This window comes from Anser brachyrhynchus (genome assembly GCF_964034855.1).
Source record: "Anser brachyrhynchus genome assembly, chromosome: 11".
Classification (NCBI taxonomy): domain Eukaryota; kingdom Metazoa; phylum Chordata; class Aves; order Anseriformes; family Anatidae; genus Anser; species Anser brachyrhynchus.
Genome location: NC_137706.1, coordinates 4,873,116 through 4,894,510, shown reverse-complemented (window position 1 = coordinate 4,894,510; position 21,395 = coordinate 4,873,116). Strand labels below are relative to the sequence as shown.

The 21,395-nt window shown below is 39.4% G+C and overlaps 1 protein-coding gene across 6 annotated transcripts; it reads right to left on the bottom strand.

Moving 5' to 3' along the window:
- Positions 1-24: 24 nt before the first annotated feature.
- Positions 25-21,356, bottom strand: FAM81A (family with sequence similarity 81 member A). 6 transcript variants are annotated; one of them, XR_013956091.1, is made up of 12 exons: positions 21,108-21,356; positions 19,544-19,941; positions 18,129-18,194; positions 16,597-16,870; positions 15,735-15,853; positions 8,874-9,003; positions 7,601-7,707; positions 7,183-7,318; positions 6,637-6,832; positions 5,963-6,218; positions 4,705-4,787; positions 25-498 (listed from the first exon to the last, which is right to left on the bottom strand). XR_013956091.1 is itself a non-coding variant. In XM_080608145.1 (10 exons), the coding sequence occupies exons 3-10, from the start codon at positions 18,173-18,175 to the stop codon at positions 6,079-6,081; spliced, it is 1,149 nt and encodes a 382-aa protein (XP_080464271.1). In that variant the 5' UTR covers positions 18,176-18,194; positions 19,544-19,941; positions 21,108-21,356; the 3' UTR covers positions 4,100-6,078. The 6 variants fall into 6 exon arrangements, 4 of the variants coding, with proteins under 4 accessions (XP_080464271.1, XP_080464272.1, XP_080464273.1 ...); XR_013956092.1 differs by lacking the exon at positions 25-498 and having other exon boundaries at positions 4,100-4,787; XM_080608145.1 differs by lacking the exon at positions 25-498 and having other exon boundaries at positions 4,100-6,218.
- Between the last annotated feature and the right edge of the window lie 39 nt (positions 21,357-21,395).

Below are 21,395 nucleotides of genomic sequence, written 5' to 3'. Positions count from 1 at the left end.
TAGAAAAAGGACAGCCAGAGGGGGCCCAGTAAATCCCTGCCCTGCCCATGGTGGCCAGGATCTCCTCCAGGTCACTGGCCGGGGCCAACACTGCAGCAGGCAGGTGCCAGCAAGCAGCAGCTCTGGCAAACAAGGGCAGCCCATGCCTGGCCAGAGGCCCTGCTCGGAGCGCTCCTAGGAGAACCGCGGCTCGAATGTGCGGCCAGAACTGCACCTGAGCCACCAGAGCAGCATCACAGAAACAACGCGCCTTCCCACACAGCGACAGGTTTGAAAGTGCAGTTTTATTTCAACAGGTGTTTGAAGCACACGTGTTAAACAGCGCCATTAATGTTAAGACCTTCCAGCCATTTTCCTGCCACTGCTGCCCCCTCCAACTTGCCGAGCAGTGATGTTAGTGGAGTTAGGCCACAGGCAGCTGTTGGGATCAGCATCAGTAAATAAGAAATTTCTGTGGTCATTTGCTGCTGTTCTTCAGAAGTGTTTATATTTCTCTTCCTTAAAGAATAAAATACATAAAAACGTGTCTGCAATAGGTTTTGCCAGATTTCTTGCCCCCCCCCCCCTTTTTTCCAGAAATAACCTCCCTGTAAGTTCACGCCTTCTCTAGACAGTTCTTATATCAGTACTGGCATAGTACAGTAACTCAGTGTGAGATGCAAGTAATGAAAATTATATAGAAAATGTGTATCTGTGAAGAATAAGAAGTGTTATCTCTTCATTTATAGCTATTTAAAAGACAAGTTGGGAACCTCTGGCTTGAGGAGGCACTTAGTCCTTGTGTCTTGGTTATTAGTTGATAAATAGCAGTATACATGTGTATCGCTTGAATGAAACTCCCCAGAAAAAATATGATTTTATAAAAGGCTATGATGAGAACTAAATAGCAGCTTAAGAAATTTTTCTTAAGAGGAAGTAAAGCTGTACATTTTACAAGAAGTTTCTGATTATGACCTTAGTTCCTGTTAGGTTTTTATTAACCACAGTGTGCAGAGTGAGAAGCAGAAGTGAATAAGTTAAAAGAAGAAATAGGAAGCATCAAGACACTGCTGGTATCATATGGTGTGATGTGGTGACATTTTTACTGCATGCAAATCTTGTTGTGGCCAGTGTTGGATAAAGCCAGATCACACTTTTTATCAGGGAGATAAAGAAAGAGCCACAGGGTATGCAAATAAGGGATATGTACAAAAAGATTTCATAAAGCCTGTTGTTCTTCTCCTTTCAGATTTAAAAGGCTTAATCATAAACTGGATTATGGAAATGAATGTCTTTTTTTTTTTCCAGCTGTAGGCCTTCTGTTTGTATTTCCTTGGAAAGCTAGTTTTTTTAGAAAGACAAACCTGATAAATAGCTCCGAGTAAGTCATGTGTATGCTAGGTAACATCCTTGCTTGACTTCTCATTCACTGAAAAGCATTCACTGAAACATATTTGAGTCTGGCCAGTTGTTTAGGCAATGGGATCAGCTTAAGAAACCTTGGCAAATTTAGCTTGAGCTTCCCATGTGAACTCCTGGTTTCCATGCCCCAGCAAGAGTCTTTCCATTCACCTCATGCAACATAATTTCTTTTTATTGTATTAGAAAGCATTCTGCTTTGGGTTTGCTTTGGCACCTGGTTTGATTTGATTTTAATTTAATACCCAGATTTGGAGCCTAGATATTCAGGTTTGTTAGTGAGTTTAAGGAAGCATTACTCCCTAAAAAGCAAATCAAAAAATACTAGCATCACTTGTCAATTTTCTTCTATCCCACCCGAGTGATTTTATCTATGAGTTTAGAGCTTTGGGGTTTGTTGATTCACTATGTAATCTCCTCGTACTCACTTTCAGCTGCACAGTTATCAACATATCAACATATCAACATATCAACATCAAACCTGCAGTTTCTTTAAAGTCGTGGGGAGAGGAGGAGGGAAAAAGTCTTCTGATTTCAGAAACTTTCTTGGAAACGCAACTCTTGTGCTTCAATCACAAGGATGTTTCAGCATTTAAAGTAGTGCATTGCAGCAGATCCTATCTGCTCTCTTTATCTCATATTACTAAAGGCCATTACAGTGATGAAATTTGGTTTTAAATTTATAGAACTGGGACACTCTACAAATACACAGTTTGGAGTTGCAGATACCCTGGAAATTCCTGGTTCTGTAAATGTTTGCATAAGGAGAACTCAGCCAGTCCAGAAGAATGTAGTCATTATTCTTGCCTCCTGTACTTTGCGTATTCCACAAAGAAGTTCCCCGTTGAGTGAGATATGAATTGCTACCTCAGCTAAACTACTAAGTGTGCCACACCTTTTGAGAAAGGAGAGTTTTCCTTTAGGGGCCATTGCTGGACCTGCTGATTCAAGTTCTCATGCTGGTTTAGAAGTCATCAGCGGTAGGGGATAGTGGGTCTTTGCGTTTCCTTTTTTTTTTTCTTCCGTTTGTTTTGTGGTTGTGTGTTGTTTGGTTTTGTTTGTTTTTGTTCAGGTTTTTTTTTAGTTGGTTGTTTTTTGTTTTTTGGGGGAGCAGTGGTGTGTTTTGTTTTGGTTTTTTTCTTTGTTCAGAAGCTCTGTATCCCCTAAGAAAAACATTGCATACCTTTGTTTCTGTATTGCTTAAGCTTTATAGTGAGCACAAGCTCTGAAGACATTGAAGTCTTACTCAGCTGTACTGTACTCAGCTCTGGTGAGGCCGCACCTCGAGTACTGTGTTCAGTTTTGGGCCCCTCGCTACAAGAAGGACGTCGAGGTGCTCGAGAGAGTCCAGAGAAGGGCAACGAAGCTGGTGAGGGGTCTGGAGAACAAGTCTTACGAGGAGCGGCTGAGGGAGCTGGGATTGTTCAGCCTGGAGAAGAGGAGGCTCAGGGGAGACCTCATCGCTCTCTACAGGTACCTGAAAGGAGGCTGTAGCGAGGTGGGGGTTGGTCTGTTCTCCCACGTGCCTGGTGACAGGATGAGGGGGAATGGGCTAAAGTTGCGCCAGGGGAGGTTTAGGTTGGGTATTAGGAAGAACTTCTTTACTGAAAGGGTTATTAGGCATTGGGATAGGCTGCCCAGGGAAGTGGTTGAGTCACTATCCCTGGAGGTCTTTAAAAGACGCTTAGACGTTGAGCTTAGTGATATGGTTTAGTGAAGGACTTGTTAGTGTTAGGTCAGAGGTTGCACTAGGTGATCTTGGAGGTCTCTTCCAACCTAGACGATTCTGTGATTACCTCCCATTTTATGGAAGTTGGGATCATAGTCAAGTAAGTGGAACAAACCAATGTCCAGCAAAGGCTATTTCAGTTTAAAGGAGCAAGAGTTAAGGAGTAGTTTTTCCTTCGGGGTAATAGAGATTCAACATAACCTTGAAAATTACCCAGACTAACACTGCCTCTTCTCACTACATTTCTTTTCTCCCTTTGTGGAGAGAAAAGGCAGCCCAGTTTGGTGCTGTAAAGATAGTGACTCCTGGAGGTACTAACATAAGTACTTATGTTGAGTGGAGAAAATATTACTTCAACAATCAGAAGCCCTCTGCATTCCTGAAGGAATGAAATTAGCACTCCTAACACAAAGGAATGTCAGTGGAGACCAACATGGAAAGGAAAAATAAAGGGGCAGCTCCACTTTCAAGCACAGGTATGTCCTTCTGTTTAGTTTTGCAGGATCTGTGCAGGTCAGTGTTTAGAACTGGTTTCTGCTTTTTAAAATCAAGCTTTCCTAGAACACAGTATCCATAATACAGTCCTCCTGACTTCATAGTTATTCCCCTGGGGGCAGGCTGTTTCTGCCTGATGAGAGGCTTTTGCTATACAATTTTAAGAAGATAGAAAGATGTAGGGACTCTAATTCTACGTTGAAGAACTCAGCTGTTATTTACCAGAGACAAACACTCCCTGACAGAAGGTGCAGTCAAGATTTTGTAGGCCTAGTCTGTGCAGAGAACTTCCTCCAATAGCACTTCTTTGTAATTGGAACACATTGCTTGATAGGAGCTCACATTTCAATGTTGTTGTGTGTGTTTTGTTTTGTTCTGGTTTGGTTATTTACCTTAGCTGAAATTTAGGGAAAACAGCAGAAGTAGAATTAGCTAGAATGTTCTACATTTTTTTTATATGTGATGAATCACACAAGATTTTACAAGAGAAACATTTTATTAGTCATACATAAACTGTTTCTCTGTAAACTCTTCCATATTTACAAGACTCTCTCAGGTACAGATTTGCAATTACAGAAGAAAAAGTGAGTTTTTGTTCATCTCTTTTTGCTTCCTTGTGTGTTCAAGGTGTGTGTCTGTTTGTTTACAAAACACCAGTGATAGCTTTTCCACTGTAGTTGGCTAAGTATTTAAGAACAGATGAGAATACAGAAATGAAGAAAGAATGAAGTATTAAGACAATTCCTAAAGCGTATCTGCAAGCATTTCATTGTGTCCCTTTAGAGAACTGGGCTTACCTTTCAGCTGCCATTGTAAATATACTCCATAGCATGTGGATGATACAAAACAGGAATAACAGAGGCAGTATTGTTATCAGAGAGCACTAGAAGCCAGAGTTGCAAAAAGCTCAGGTATCTTTGATGCATTAAAATACTTTCAACTATATAGGAAGTAAATATCAACTTAGGCACTAATCCTGTAAAGACATGTATATTTTCCTGTTTTTACACCATACGCTGTCCTACTTAATGCACATATGTTTTTGGAGCATTTTTTTAATATGTTGACTGTGTGGGCCAAACCTTGTTTCATGGATGTGATGAGACGTTTGCCACTGGTTGTCCAAACAGGAATATGGTTTTGAAATATTGGCTAAAAGAAAGGCCTGTTAAAGACAATGGAAAGATATTGTATCAACTTGTACAAGTTGGCAGTAACACTTGTACAAATTAATGGTATTTTTGCACATGAAGTACTGTTTACTGTATAAATTAATAGGATACTGGATGAAGCCTGTTATTCTTCATGACTGCTTAATCCTGCGTGATTTGAAAACATAAGCAATAACAAGCTCTGAATGAAGATAAAGAATCAAAATATATTTTTTCCCATCTAGATTAATATGCTGCATGGGTGCTCATTTTCAGCGTGTAAACTATTACGGGAATGGAAATAAGCACCATTATTATTTGGAAATACCATGAATTACCAGTTCGAACCTACTAAATTATTAAAATCTACTTAAATTTGAAGAGTTAGTTGTTTTACTTCAATAGAAATTGCTAAGCAGATCATAAACTGCATTTTATTTTACACAAAATTCTCCAGACTTTATCTCCAGATCGTCACTTTTTCTTTTGTTTTCAAACCTTTCAAAGTTCATAGTAATATAATGAAACAAGTCACAGGAACACATGCCCAGCTTATAAAATACTGTATATAAATCTTTTACCTTGTCTCAAGTCTACTTGGTTATTCATTTAAAAAGGTCACAATACATAAGATCACAAGTTGTTTCTTATATTGTTCATGAATCATCTTAGTCTACAACTACATTATATAATACTATTTAGTTTCCACACACACGCGTACGCACGCACACAGGATATTTGCACAGCTAAACAAAAGTTTTCTGACAGTATCTAAGTTTTGAAAATTGGTCTGTGTGGTGCCAATTCTGTCTCCTCAGGGAGTCAGTAGTAGAGAAGGTCACTGCAAAAATGTGTGGTGACTTCAAACATAGTAATTTGTATCAAGGTGGAGAACCTTGCCGAACTGATAATAAACAAGTTATACCAACTTCTTATTTAAAAAAGAATATATCGAGATGCTTATACATATAAGCATATAACTGCCAGGTCAAGCCTACAAAACTGGGGAGCATTGAAATGCCTTTAGCAAATTAGGTGCCAGTTTCACCAATATATTACTCTAGTTTTATGTTGGTAATCTCCTGAGAGCAACTAGAGCAGTGCAGTGGTAAATCAGCACCTCAGCCCATAAAAGCTTCTTGTCAGTTGATCTATTAAAAGCTTGCATTTACCACTTAAACATACAAACCTGTGCAACAGCAGCATGTCCTTCGGTACATACATTACATTTGGATTACAGACTGGAACAAGATTATAGTCTGCCTATTAGCCAGGGAAATATTCATCTCAAACAAAATCTTGCAGTCACGGTCCAGCCTCTCCCCATGCTGGAATCTCCTGCTTCATTTGGTGGATCTGCTTCTGTAGTTCATCTCTGTCAAGCTTCATTTTCGCTTCTAGAACTTGCCGTAGAGACCCAATGCTCTCATAGATAGCTGCAAACCCTAATTGCACATGAGAATTGAATTAGTTTATAATATAAAGAAATAGAGTATGATGTAGTTAATATCAGAATATGCCTCCTACCATAACACTCAATTTTACACTAGAAAGATAGCAAAAGTTCTGACGAAAATTAAGACTTTAATTATGCTGGTGTGCTGATGGCAATAATGCCCCTGATTGCAGCCAAACTGTGCTTATGTACATTCTGGGGAGCACTTCTAAGCTATTAAGATGTCACCTCTTGTTTCTGTGAGCTTCACACTTAGTGAAAGCCCTTTTAAATGGAACAGATGCAACCACTACATTTGGCCCCGGTGTCTTTAAAATACTTTAGTACAAAGACATTTTGAAGAGTATTAAAGGTCAGTCATTGTTACCGCAATTCAGAAGAAAGATCTTGATTGATTATAGTCCTACCAGCATTAACTTCAGCTTTCATTTCTTTTATGTCTTCATTAATCTCATTTTGAAGTTTGCCAATGCGAATATTTATCTTTTCTTCAGTCTGTTGTGCTTCATGTGCTTCCATGGTTATCTTCTGTATTTCTTCTATTTTGTCAATTTTCTCTGACATTTGGTTGAATTTCATCTCTATAGCTCTTTCACTCATTTCCTGGAGCCAGGAAAAATAACTTTAATGGTTTCTTTTGTATATGAAACTAGAGTGGTGTTTCCCAGATATGCAATAGGTATTGATTAATCATCTTTTCTTATGTGGAATTTAAAGGCGTAAGGAATTAAAATTTATTTTAGAAAACACGTTAAACTGACTTGATAGTAGGCTAAAATACTGATGTTTTTAAAGTGGTCAGATTTATTTCAAGACTCTCAGGCCGTGGGAATGCTATGCTTGACATCAGTGAAAAGAGTTCTACAAATATTGGTGAGGTCTGAAAGTCCCAGTTATTCATAATGCTTTTGAATAGTTCCTGAGAAGTATTAGGAGACTCTAATGAAACTTACCGTGGTTTCCTTAAAAGTCAATGAGAGTTGGTCCAGCTTTTGCACAAGTTCTTTTTCAATCCTTTCATGTTCCTGTTCCAACCAGCTGCGTGCAGACAAAATCTGGCTGCTGAGTTCCTCAATAGCGTTTTTTAATCTAAAAGTATGATACGAATTAGGAGATAAAAAGAGCAGAATTTTCAGTCATTCAGCAGCATTTTTTTATGATGATCACAAAAATTTAATGATAATTACTGCATTCTTGACACCCTATAAAGGCAAATCTTCAAGCTTTAAGGCTACTAAATGGGACAAGGCAGGCAACATCCTTTTGGAAAATAGTGAAAACAAAACAGAAGTATTTTTATGAAATGTCACAATGCTTTGCGGCACTGAAAACAATGGGATCGGCTCTTCGGGCCGGTGGCAGTTCACTCACTTGGTGTCCAGCAGGTGGAGCTGCTGCGTGCTCTCCTTGTAGGCAACCTTCAGCTTTGCTTCTTGCTGCATTATTGACTGCTCCACTCTGCTCAGGAGATGAGAAATCTGAAACAGAATTCAGAATTTACTACTTTTCAACAGCATTTCGCCACAGTCTCATTTGGGACGTTTTTTGTGTCAGTAGAAGAGCTGTATTGCTGATGTTTCCAAAATCACTGAGTTTCTGCATTTTACTTTCTCATGAAAAGTATATTGTCTCACAAGACAAAAGTAGGAACACTATGAAAGCTATAATTCCTTCAGCCATAAATAAAGTGAACAGTCTTGCCTTGAAAGCATCGTCCTGCTCTGAGGCAGCTGGATTTACACAATCCATACATCACCAGGTGTCAATTATGCAGACCCTCCACCGCGACTGGGTGACAGTCTTCAGCACTTCTCGTGTAATACCTACTGCAGTGATGCAAGTGCTGGATTTAACTGGGGATCGGTTATTGCTAACATAAAGTATTTCTCACAAAAGCAGTCGTGGCAGTACAAAACATACTGTTCTGTTTACAAGATTCATGACAATATATTCCTGGCATGCTGAGTGTTCTGAGAAAAGTGAAGTGAATTTTAGCCATTTACCTACCACAAAGTGAAGGTGCAAAATATTGTTGTTACCTAAGAAAATGAGAAGGCTTTGAGACAGAGTTATGAAGAACCCTTTTTTGCAATGTCTCGAGACTCTGCTTCTATTTAGTGCTCAATTCCATTCTCATACCCAATGGGAGAGAAAGCCAGCAGATAGGTTAAGGGATTCTTAGAGCCACAAAACAGCTTTGTTTTGCTGACCTTCAAAAATAGTGTTCAAATGTATACAAAATAATTTTGGGAAGGCCAAAACATACAGGGTAAACTGAAGCTTGCATTGTTACGGTGGTTTTGTAGAACATCCATGTCTCCTTAACATTCTGACCTCGAGAAACTGTTCACATCAGCAGTCACTGATGGTGGTTCATTCCTGGAGACTTTGTAGGTACCTTTAAACACTAGGACCTTCTGTACAGCATACAAAAGGCAACAATTTATGGACTTTTTTTCCAGTTAGACCAATACAGTAATGTAGCTATGTAGCAATATTCAATCTAATAAGGACTGTGAGCAGATATAACTCTCCATCTTTAAATCTCTGAACTCCCAAGAAAATAATTAACAGTAATGGTGTGTGTTTGAATTAGACTATAATTCTTACCCATACATGGATCACTCGGGTCTAAATACTGTACCTGTATTTCTGCCTCTTTGATTTTAGATTCTAAGATCAGCTTAGAGGTGTGTTGGTCTTTACTTAGGCTCTGAAGTCTTTCATATGTAATTTTATGTTCTGCAGACAGTCTGGCTAACCCGGCATCACACCTGTTTGAATAAATAAATACCAAAGCAACAGCTGAATAGAACATAAGGTCCAGGCTTTTAAAAATATCCATTTTAGACTGGGTATTTCTGTGAAAGTGATGTCTGTCTAGCAAAACATTGTCTTATGAGGCTGTAAGAATGCTGATATATCTCACAGTAGCCATCAAACTGCTCCTGAATGGGAATAGAAGTTAAATAGTCTACCAAACACCTGATGCACTCGTTTTCTTGGCTCTGGCATAATATGGGTAGACTGTGTTGTTATCAGAGTTGGGGTAATCACATTACAATTTCAAAGATATGCAGGATTTCAATGTGTCATACTTTTGTCATATTCCAGCAGACATCTGTCATGGCCTGTAAGATTTGGCCTATATAGTTAGAGGCCTAACTAATTGAAGATGACTTTTCCATTACTGTAGCTGTGCTCCTCTGAGTCTTACATTCCTATTTTTATTTTCTTTTGCAAAATAATAGTACACAATCTATGTAGTAAGCAATGTGGGGAAAAGTTATGGTTTAGTTAATACAGTCTGTATTTAGGTAAAGCTGTCATTTAAAGCCATGCCAATTTTGTCTTGCTAAAGACTACAAAATGCAGTACTGGCACATAATAATTACTTTCCTTTCTTCACGTTGGAACATTTCTCAGTGCTGTAACATTTTAAGGGCAAATGTGCTATAGAATACATGCATTTCCTACAACATTTCAAAAATATTTTAATCAAGTGGATTTCATCTACAGTAATACAATAAGAACATTAACTGAGCTGTACAAATACAAGTACTGTAATTTCAGGAGTAAGACCCCTGCAAAGTATCAGTCGTGTATATATATATATATTTTAGATGTATAATAATCAAAGTTACTAAATTTGATCTCTGAAACTGATGAAGAACAGACAGCAGTTACAATTTAAAGGGGAAAAAGGCAGTAAAATGGGACAAACTATGGCAGGTTAAGTCATTATGCAAAGCCATGACACATTTTAACTTCTTTTAACTCATGTTTCAGTTGGAAAGCTTTCACTTCAAAATGTGCTTTCATCACCTTGGTTACAGTAACAACTGTTACTATAAATATGACAGTACAATTTCAATATAAAAATAATAAATAATGCAAAATATCACAAATTAGAAAACTTGTAGAAAGTAATTTATAGTTGAGCAGTTCAGCATAACAAGATTGATTAGTAATATCTATAGAAAGAGCAGAATAGCACACAGCAGTGAATTGTAGGTCTTAGAATCAGGTAGTTCCAGCAGTTCCTTTAGAAAGGCAAGAGAAGACAAATCTATTCACCAAAAGCCTGTGAACTCAAAAAATAAAAATAAAAATTATTAAAAAAAAGTCTTGTTTTTCTGAGGCATTACAGAAAATATAAAAAGCAACAGCTTTGAAACTACTGTACCAAAAGCAAAGAGTAGGCATCTGTAATTGCTTTTAAGGCAAATTAGTATTATGGATTTAATCATAGGGCGTCTCTTCTTTGTGGAACTGGGTTACATGATCAAAAGGGTCATGTAATTGTACGGTAACTGAAAATTTAAAAATTCTGACTGTTAATTTAGTGTCAATCTGGTGTGTATTAATTGTATTATTTAATATTTCTACAGGTATACTATAATTAGCACCCTTTTAAAACAAAAGTTGGAATACATTTTAAATATCAATGTAGTTATGGAATGCACTTCATTTTTATCCTGGGATATTTTTTAAAACAATATTCTCAGTGTTTAAGTGGTCAAAGCAGTCTCTTTGCTATATGTGTTGTACATAATCCCAAACACCGGATTAGTTTTTACCTGCAAAAGAACAGTAGTATGCTACATACATGGAATGAGATCCTGATACCAGTTATGTGAGTATATATTTTGAGTTTAAGACTTATAACAAATAATTTTAGTTGATGCTTCCACTAGCCTTCAAATAGTGCAGAGAAAAACTAAACAGTACGAAGATGAACATACAGAAAACCATGGTCTTTCCAACACTTTTGATTTAGGTTTCCTCCTGCACGATGGATGGGAAGAAAATTGGTAATCTAAAAAAAAAAATGGTTCATTATAGTTTGGAATTTTTCTTTGTTTACAGATAAGAGGCACATTACAATACCTGCTCGATTTTCCATATCTCAGAAAGCTCTGACTTCTTTATAGATTCATGTTAAAATTACAATAAATCCTTCTTTAAAGTACAATTTAAGTCCAATGTTCAGAAATATTTAATATAATTAATAGTAAGATCAGACTATAGATGAAGCCAATGGATAGAAAGACAAAAGTTGAAATCAACTTTTGAGGTCTGGTCATCTTAAAAGCCCAAGGAAAAAAATGAGAAATAGATTAAGATTTATAGGAAGAATACTAATTTAAAAACGTAAGAGCTGAGGATAAGGATATAAAAAAATTGATTTGAAAAAATAGCTATGCTTCCAGCTTACGCAACACCTAAGATTTTATAGAAAACCATTTTGTACAAAGAAATGCACAACAAAAAGCTCTTCATGCTTAGAATGAAGAGAGTAGGCCATACCAACTATTCACAGCAGTTTTTCATGCTGCAGTTGCACACATGCACTGTTGAAATTTGGGCCAAAGATGCACTAGGATGAGTTTGTTGTACTGTTATTTGACTTTGGAGGACATTTTCTAAAAGTTATGATTACCAAACTGTGTACTTAAATGAAATTAGTATAGGAAGAGTAAATGGAGAGAAGACTTTGTAGTACCAAGCATTCTGAGTTTCAGAATCCGGTATAAATCAAAAAAAAAAAAAAAAATTGTAATATTTGATAAAACCAGTGAAATTATCAAATAGTCATTTGATAATCTTTTGATTATCAAATCAAAATTATCATTTGATAATCTTATTTGATAATAAGTCTTCCAAATGTTAGTAAGCAAAAGCGGTAGTTCCTTTTCTGGCACACTGAAGAATATTTTCATTGCCTTTCGTCTCTAAGAAATCAAATTGCAATGGCTGTTCTATGCAGTATCATCAATGACTAGAAAAAGCTGAGAACTATGCCAATACTCTGCAACAGGATGCTATAAAGTTATGCTAAAATGGCATGCACAGATTGGTAACGTTCTTTTTTTTTTTTTTTTAATAATTGGAGATGTTTTGATTAAAATATCAATGCTTCAGTGAAAAACAGGTAGCTGTAAGAGAGGTAGTGAAAAAAACAAGTTGATGCATCCAGGGGATCCACTGGGCCAGAACAGCAGAGCTAGTAGATACTACATGGCCTGCACCTGGGAGGCCAGATCAGTCTTCCCTGTATGTCTTGTACACCACCAGTAGGCAGAGTGCAGCAGATTTATTTTACTTACAGAGATCATAAATGCAGTGCATCCCAGATGCATCAGACTCATTTTCTACTCAGTGTAGGAAAATCTGCCTACATATTTTAAGTCCAGGGCATCTGAAATGAGTCAGATCTATAATGTATATAAAAATCAACTATATATGCTTGGTAGGCGCAATGTGAACACGTGTTAATTGCTATTTCTCTGGAGTTTTCAGGAGAGGACGACCTCTAGAGACAGCAACTGCTCTTGTTCTGACAAGGCTGCTGTATTTAAACTTCCCAGACAAGTAGTCATAGTCCACAAAACATTCTGTAAATAAACGATAAGGCAGCACTCGTGAATTTTATGGTCTTATGAATTTATCACTAGAAATAAACATGGTAAAGCTGTGTTATATAAAACTAGCAACATCAGGGACAGGAGGCTGGACTAATGGATCTATCAGGATCTATCTAGTTTCCTGTTCAGTGTGTCACTGCTTTTAATAGAGGTAAATTCTGTCTTAATAATAATGCTGATTCTTAGGAATATGGGCAGCATTATTCGTGTTGAACCCTGTAATGATGCTTTACAAATTCATCAATAATTCTTAATGAAAAATGGCCCAGAGACATGACCTGCTCTGTGGGTTCCATCCTCTCCTGCTAGGGCTATGAGCTGATGCTGTGATGCAGGTGAGCTCAGCCCTGAGGTCTCCCCGAGTCACACGCCTCCGGAGCTGTGGGGTGTTTGGAGCTGTGCCTCTCAAGTGCACGTGCATGTAGGGATCCCTGTTCTCACCGCTAAAAGCAGCAACCCTCAAGAATTAATGAGACAGTTGTTCAATGATATATTGACATGTTACAGAACAGTTGGTGTTAGGAAATAAATAGTACTCTCTCCAATACTGAAGTTGAATAGGATATTTAGTATGCATGTAATTACTGGCTTTGAAATTTGGCCAGGATCCTGAGACTGACAGGAAAATCCTTACAGGATCCAAAGGCTCAGACACAGGTGATTTACCATCACTCAGCATATACAAACTGAGTCACAGCAATAGCCCACGTGTATTCTTCTAGCCTAGAGCAAATGTGATGTACTTTGAGTTAAATTAGCCTACTGTCACTACAGCCTGAGCTGCACACAGCACCCTGGCTGTGGCTGAGAGCAGAGGTTAGCTGATGGACCCGAGCTGGTAACCCACAGTAGCTTCAACATGTTTCTAAGGTTTCACTCTCTGAATTCATGTGAGAGCTAGTAAGACCAGATGCTGAAGTAAAATTATATTAGGTGAGTTTGGCTTATTTTATGTAATGTATTGGCTAGAGTAATCAGGAAATATTTATGCAAGGGAAAGTTTCTGGTAAGTATCTGTATAGCACAACAAACAGCAATTTTGATCATAATCTCCGGGAATACCATAATAATTATTCACAGGAACACAGGAGTTTGAAGTAGAATATGTTTGTAGATGAAGGAAAATAACCTTCTCTCGTGGACCACTGCTTTAACTTGATTTCTGGTGAAAGGGAAGCTTATTTTCTTCTGCACATAGAGAAAATTTAGGTTATAATACTGAGTAGAAGGTAACAGTTAAAAGACAAACTAATTCTCTTGTGGTAATGAATACAAATTTCCAACGTTCATTGTTCATGCTGACATAAGGGCAGATAGGTATAATCTCTTAAAATAATCAGATAGATTGCAACCCAGGCAGAATAAAAGGGAGTTGCCCTAAGTAAATAAAGGAAGAAATCCTGGCAAAGACTGAGCTAGTCCACCACCGCTCCCCATACCAAGTACTCAGTCAGGCAGCGCCCCATGGAGAAGCTCATGTTGGCACATGTTTATTCATGTGAGTTCTCTACTGAAACTAAAGGCACTTTACTTTGCTGCACAAGCTGTCAGTAACTGTGTTGCTCCAGATAAGGACAAGTCTTATGATGTAGTGGGATCTCAAAGTGGACATTTTATATAAAAAGCAGGAAGATCCAAGCATGTACATGTGCCACATCCATCCTCATGGGCCACAAAGATGACCAGAGGGCTGGAGCTGGGGTTGTTCAGCCTAGAGAAGAGAAGGCTCCAGGGAGAGCTTATAGCAGCCTTCCATTACCTAAAGGGGGCTGCAGGAAAGCTGGGGAGGGACTCAGGGGGTGTAGTGATAGGAGAAGAGGTGATGACTTTAAACTAAAAGATGGGAGATTCAGATCAGGTATTAGGAAGAAATTCTTCCTTCAGAGGGCGGTGAGGCACTGGCCCAGGCTGCCCAGGGAAGCCGTGGCTGCCCCATCCCTGGCAGTGCTCGGGGCCAGGCTGGATGGGGCTTTGGGCAGCCTGGGCTGGTGGGAGGTGTCCCTGCCCATGGCAGTGGGGTGGAACCAGATGATCTTTAAGGTCCCTTCCAACCCAAGCCATTCTACGATGATTCTATAAAATTTCTCAGAGAACAATATATATTTCAATCAGTTTTTCATTTGACAAAATGAGCTTGTCTAGTTTGTTCCTGTTTACTAAAGAATAACTTTAGTAAAGCATAACTTTTTTTAAAAGTTACATAACGAGTATTTAAACCTCTCTAAAGTATTCTTTACAAAATGGGCTAAGTTACTGTGGAAACTTGAAACAATCAAAGAATTCATGAGAAAATGTTACTTCAAGGAAAATCCCTCCCTGGATATCTTTGTAGGCTGTTATCACTAAATCAGCTGAAGGAGAAGAAAAAATAAAAGTTACCTGTACAATATAGATAATAGGTCAAATTCAGAACAAGTGTAATTCCAGTGAAGTTGTTAGCCAGGATATTTTAGGACAGATTTGGTCCTTTTTCTGTAGTTGTACAAAACCGTTTTTTATGTTCCACTTCACAGACACTGAAACAAATGTTGTTGTACTTTGGTTTGTAAATGTGTCAGTGATGGCACAACCTGAAGTCTGTGCTGTTGCACAACTGTAGCCTGTAAAAACTCAATTGTTTTATAGCTTTCTGTTCCTTACATGCCCGGTAGCCTATGTAGATTTTAATATGGTTAACCAATAATTTAATGCACATATTTCTACCTCTAACCTATATGCAAAAATGTGCATCTACTAAGTTCTTTACAAGTGCAGATTATACCATACCTCCTTTATAGTAATTGTGCTAATTAGTCTTAAAGTCTAACCATAATTCTTTTTAAAACTGAACTGTATCCAGATTCCTATGGAATTTGAGGTCGTTTGTTAAAAACAAATTTGGGGAATTAAGGGTCATGTTGTTAAGTTTAATACGTAATACTGGAATGCAAAGGATTATTATTCATTTTCTGGAAAACACCGAGCAAAATTATCCTGGGAATTTTGCCAAAGTTCAGCCCATTAGCATTTACATTCATATTTCAAGATTAAAGCAACATTAGCTAGTCCCCAAAATATACTTTCATATTGGCATTTACCTTGCCACTCTTCCCCGAAGATCTCCTAAACCAGAAAGCTGCCGCATTTCCAGACTCTTTAGGGTAGAATTTGTTCCATAGCTGAGATTGTCTCTGACACGTATCTGTTCCTGCAGCATCTACAAAGTAGTCATATGCAAATACAAATTCAGTATGTTACATTTAATGTACATTTAAAATGTCATTCATTATTTTTCAGTATTTCAGTAAAAAGAGATACATTTTATCATGCCTTTAATAAAAGATTCATCTCATATATACTAAAAGAGGTACCTCTAGGTCACTTCTTATTCGTACTGTCCTTACCATAATCTGTATAAAGTAGAACTTGACAATGGAATAAAGTTTTAAATATTAACGTTTATCCATCAGTTTTTCCCACCACACCCATGTTGCTCACTGAGCAGAGGTCATGTATCTGCGTATGATTAGGTCAGAAAAATGAGCAGTTGGGTTTGGCTACTTAGTGTTGTCAGCGAGTCGGAAATAAAAGAAAGTTTATTACAGACCTAAGGCACTTCCTAGTGTTTATTCGGCACAGCCTTTGGACTGAAGTTGAGCTGGGTATTAGTGTCACGTTAATTCATTTTTTTCAAGGTTTTCCAGTGTTGCTTTTGAAAGCAAACTTATTAGTACCACAAAGGTTTCTGTGTTTATATGCTAATATCCTGTACTATTTTCATAGCCGCTGAAGGAACTGCATAATTTGCAAACAGTGTTTCAAGTTATAAAAACAATTTATAAGCTTACAGAATCTTCAGACCTTGTCTGAACTTTCTCATCCTGTGGTAAACTTTGTTATTAAATGAGAAGGACTAAGTAGCTGAAACAGTGTTAGTCCTGTGAAAAATTCCTAACATACCTCAATGTCCCGATTAAGCTGCCTCACTATTGCAGTTATGTTTCGGATATGTTCTTCTAAGAGTTGCCTAGCCAACCGATCGCCCCCCCCTTTGTTCTGCATTCTGTGCAGAGTGGAAACAATGTCCTCCTTAATGCGAAAAGCGTGCTCCACGAGCGCTGCCGTGGTTTTCTCATGGCTTAGGATTCTGTCTTCCAGCTGATCCACAAGGCTTGCAGATGCCAGCGGGACCGCTGTCAACGCCTGGCTATGCAGCGGTATGTTTCGAACCCGTCTAGTGAAGAAGAATATTCAGATATTATTAAGGTCTCACACAAAACTGGCAGTACTGGGGAGAAGCACCAAAAGACTTACAGAGAGGGCACACTGCTGCAAATAAACAGATGCTGCTTGCTACTGCATCTATCTGTCCTGTAGAAAGGCAAGTTAGGCTCTTTTTCCTACTCTTTAAGGAAGCTTACAAGGCATAGGATCTTAAGAAGAGAACATTAGCATTATAAAAAGTAACAATTCAGAACTATAATTGGAATAAGAACACAAACCCAGATGCTCTTACTGAGTTTCAGAAGTAATGTTACTTGTCTCTACAGCTTTCATCTTTCTTCAGGCTTAATCAAAGCAGAAACTGTAGAAGGTAGATATTGCAAACTAAACAAGACCAGACCAAGATTAAAAAGGAGTAGCTTGTGTACTTTCCTTCTTGCAGTCTATACAGCTATCTTCTAATACTGTACAAAAGCTTGTCCTCCCACAAATGGGACAGGAGCATATGCAGGTGTAAAAAGTGAGGAGAGATCAAAGTTATGACAAGCTTCTCAGTCTCAGAAGCCAAATTAAAAAAAAAAAAACAAACAACACACACCTTATATTTAGGTCTAGATTTTTCAAGAGCTCTGCATTATGTAGCTTCCATGAACAAGCAATGGTAGCTCATGGATGCTCAAAGTAAAAGAAATAAATAAAAAATTGACTGCATAGACTGTGGATGCATGTAATCATTTCCTGATGCTATGTTCTGTAAAGAGTAAAGAAAATTTCAGAAGCATAAGTTGAACCCCCCTCAAAAGAGGAGTTGTTATTCTTTTTTTTTTTTTTTTGGAACTCTGTTAGTTACTGTGTATTGTCCATGTTGTTTCCTGTTAATGAACCAACCTGACAATTTACTTTCACCCTTATAACACTGATAGAGATGTACAAGGACTCTAACAAAGGTGAGATCTGTCCTTGAGCTTTCATACTTATTCCGTATTTAGAAGGCATTGGCTTAAGTATAGCGTTCTTGGACTTCTAGTCAGTTACAGTTTAAGCTATTTAATTTTGTTCAGAAAGGGTTAAGTAAAAGCTGAGTAAGGAATTGTGATATGGGCCATGATTTGCATGAGTCTAGGGTATTTCATTTTGCTTTGCATATAAAATGCCGAAGTTCCATGTTACAGCGTTACTATAACTAGACAATTAAGAGAGAATTAAGAGAGACATATACTCGACAATATGAAGATTTTTTATTTTTTTTTTTTACATTCCATCTGTACCTTTCAGAATGGGCAAGAGTTGGGAAGATCGGGCTTCGCTGGGCCATTTTCTGGTCAATAATTTGTCTGTTGAAAAAGTACACATTGAATTATTTAATAGTTTATATCTGGCATGAAATGATTCAATGCTTCTGCTTTAAGTGAACCTTCAAGAAGAGTTTAAGATTACGCTGACAGGTCTGATCTTGGAGCTTAAATATTGCTTATGGAATAGATGCATTTAAAAATTGATATAAAGGAACAAAAGAATGCAAACTAAAACCTGATAGGAAGTATTTTTATAGTGAAAACAGTATTCTAGAAAAGGGCAGGGTTGACAACTTCACAACCGAAATCTGCTTGTGACCCACAGAACTGGTTTGGCAGGACAGAGGCAAACAAACTTCTTGACCCAAATACGTCTACTGATCTCAGACGGCATCAATTAGCAAATACAAAAGTGAGATATGTGGGATTATAGTAAAGCTTAAGAATGCATTGGCTAGAGAATGAAATGAAAGTATTTCATGACAGCAAGTTACTGGGGATAATGTATTTTTCAGGTAATCTAAATAGAATGTTAGAGATCAGTATGGTTTAGCAAAACTGTGTATTTTACCCATTTGTTCTCAAATCTAAAAGAGTACACTATGTAGTAAATTCTTATGTAGGAAGACTATACGTTTTGTTCTTAGTTTTTAGATATAGCGAGCCAGACTGTGACAGACATTGCAGCAGAGTAGCTCTGGTAATAGCTTCAAAAAGACATTTTCGATATCTTACTGTGAGATCAGTACCTGGCACAGTAGCTTTCCTCTGGTTACAGAAATTAAAACAATAAAAAAGCAGTAGCCTCAATCAAATCCAAGTGTTCCACCCCATATGAAACAAACACACATTTTAACCTACAAAGATGGCAGCAGTGAGCATGGCTATCCTATTGGAAGCCTGAGCCTGAATTCCTTGGGAACCTAAAATGCTCACTGAAAACAAAAGGCTTACATATGAAGAGAATTTTGCAATTGCTGATGAAACCTGGTGCAATATGCTGTACAAACAGAAAGAGGAAAACAGGGTTATTGAAACAAAATTGTAAAATTTTGACTGTAAAGAAGTGATAGGAGTGTCCGCTGAGATTTCAAAATGCCAAGCATGTTTGTGCTTTAGAAACTTATGAAAGCACTGCCTAAAAACAGAGCAAACATTGTCACAGTATGTGTGTTCTATTTATAGCACAGTGCTTCAGAAACTACAAATTAGAAAAAAAAATAGTTTTAAGAGAGTCTGGGTTGCTGAGCAGCAGTGACACTAGGCTGCAATTCCAAAGGTCTGATGTTAATTCCTTGCGCAACCTCTGATCCTGATGGCTGTGGACGTTATTTCCATGCCTAATGACTCGAATTCTCTATATGGAAAACAGAAATAATGGTACCTACCTCTTCGTTTAAGCTCTTACATGCCTGCAAGTAACAAGCCCTGAATAAGAGCTGGGTATCATTATGATGACTGAGGCATTGGGAATTCTGCACAGCCACTGAATGTCCAGTCCTGCAGTCTGCTCCTCGCACACGTGGTTCCCCACGTTTTTTCAAATGGTGCCGCTGTCCCTGGGGAGCCCCTCCTGGCTGTCCCGGGGGGCTGTACAGCTGCCTGGTGGTGCCCGAGGCCGTGGTAGGCCGGAGCTCATTTACTCCCGGTGCTCTGCGCCGTACCACAGTTTAATGATCTTGATGCAGCGAAGCATTTGAACGTGCAATTTAACTATGAACACAGGAATATCCCACAGATTAGAGAGTGGAGCTATGCATCACTGAGGCAAAACACTGGATTCTACCTAAAAAAAAAAAAAAAAAAGCATTAAAGTCTGTACATCTAGCAATATCTTAGTAAAATACTCCTTATAAAAACAGCCAAATAAAAAGTCCTTAACTCAAGTGTTTTCTTCTTATGGCCTTCATATCAACATATGGCCTTAATATCAACTGAAAAACATTTTTGGAGTAGAATAAGCATAGGATTGCTTGAAGATTTTGTTTTCTACCAGACTACAGCTAAATGCAAGTGTCTGGAGAAATTGTGCACATGAAACAAAAGGCACATGGATGGACTTCTCGTTCTTTTAATTTAAGCACGTCACTCATCACTGAAATCCCTCCTAATCAATTACCAGATGACTTGACCTGATGCAGCATCCCGCAGGGCTCTGTGGTAAGGTCTTGTTCAGCAGCTGCACAGAGCTCCACTGCACTTGTGAGGTGCGTGCAGCAGTCAGGAACACCTGGGTGTCAGGACTGATGACGGATTCCCTCTTGCTCAGTGTATTTAACAAACGCCCATTTAGCCTAATCAATATCAAATACAAGAAAAAATAAGGTGTTCTAATGTCGAGAATCGGAGGAGTGCAATGTTACGTAGCTCCAGATTTAACGGTGCTGCGCTGAGATAACATAGATACCAGTCGAAACACTGGCTTCGTGTGTTTAAGTGTTGTTCTAAGCGGTGGTGTCTCCAGCTTGATATTGCTATGGCAATTTAAACCGTGCTATATTAGCGCAGTAAATTTAGAGTGATCTATTTAATTTACCAAGTGTTCCGGCTGCGCTCGTCACATTGACAGGACAAAGATATTACCGGCGCTAAGCGGCACGCCTGACGGCACGCAGAAATAGCCCTGCCCTCGTTGGTCTGGGCAGCTGTCCCGTGCAGACCCGAGCCACTCGGTCACCGTTTCCCGAAGTCGCCAGCACCCCTTGCAGGAGCTGGAGGGCTCAGGCGACCCTGCCCCTCCCGGCAGGCCGGGGCCGCTCCCGGGGCCGCGCCCCGGCTTGGGGCTGGCCGCCCTGCCCCGCGGCCGTGCGCCTCGCCGCACCTCGGGGGGAGCCTCGGCGGCTCCGGGGGGCTCCGCCCGGCGCGGGGGCGGGCAGGGACAGGGGCAGCCCGCGGGCCCGGCGCGGCGCTGCTCGGCCGGAGGGGTCGCGGGGAGCGGGGGCCGGGACTCACCACTGCGGCGGGACGGGGCCGCCCGCCTCTCCTCCCCGGCATCCCCGCGGCCGGCAGAGCCCCGCTCCTCGGTGCGCTGCGTGCCTGCGCGGCTGGGTGCCCGCCCGCGGGCCGCCCGCCCGTCCTCCCGTCCGCCCGCCCGTCCTCCCGCCCGCCCGCCCGCCGTTGGCGCGGAGCGGGGCGCAGGAGCGGCGCGGGCCTTGGCGCAGGCCGCGCTGCGGGAGCTGCCGCCGTTGCCAGGACGCCGTCACCATGGGAACGGCGCGGCGGGGGCGCGGTGCCGCAGCC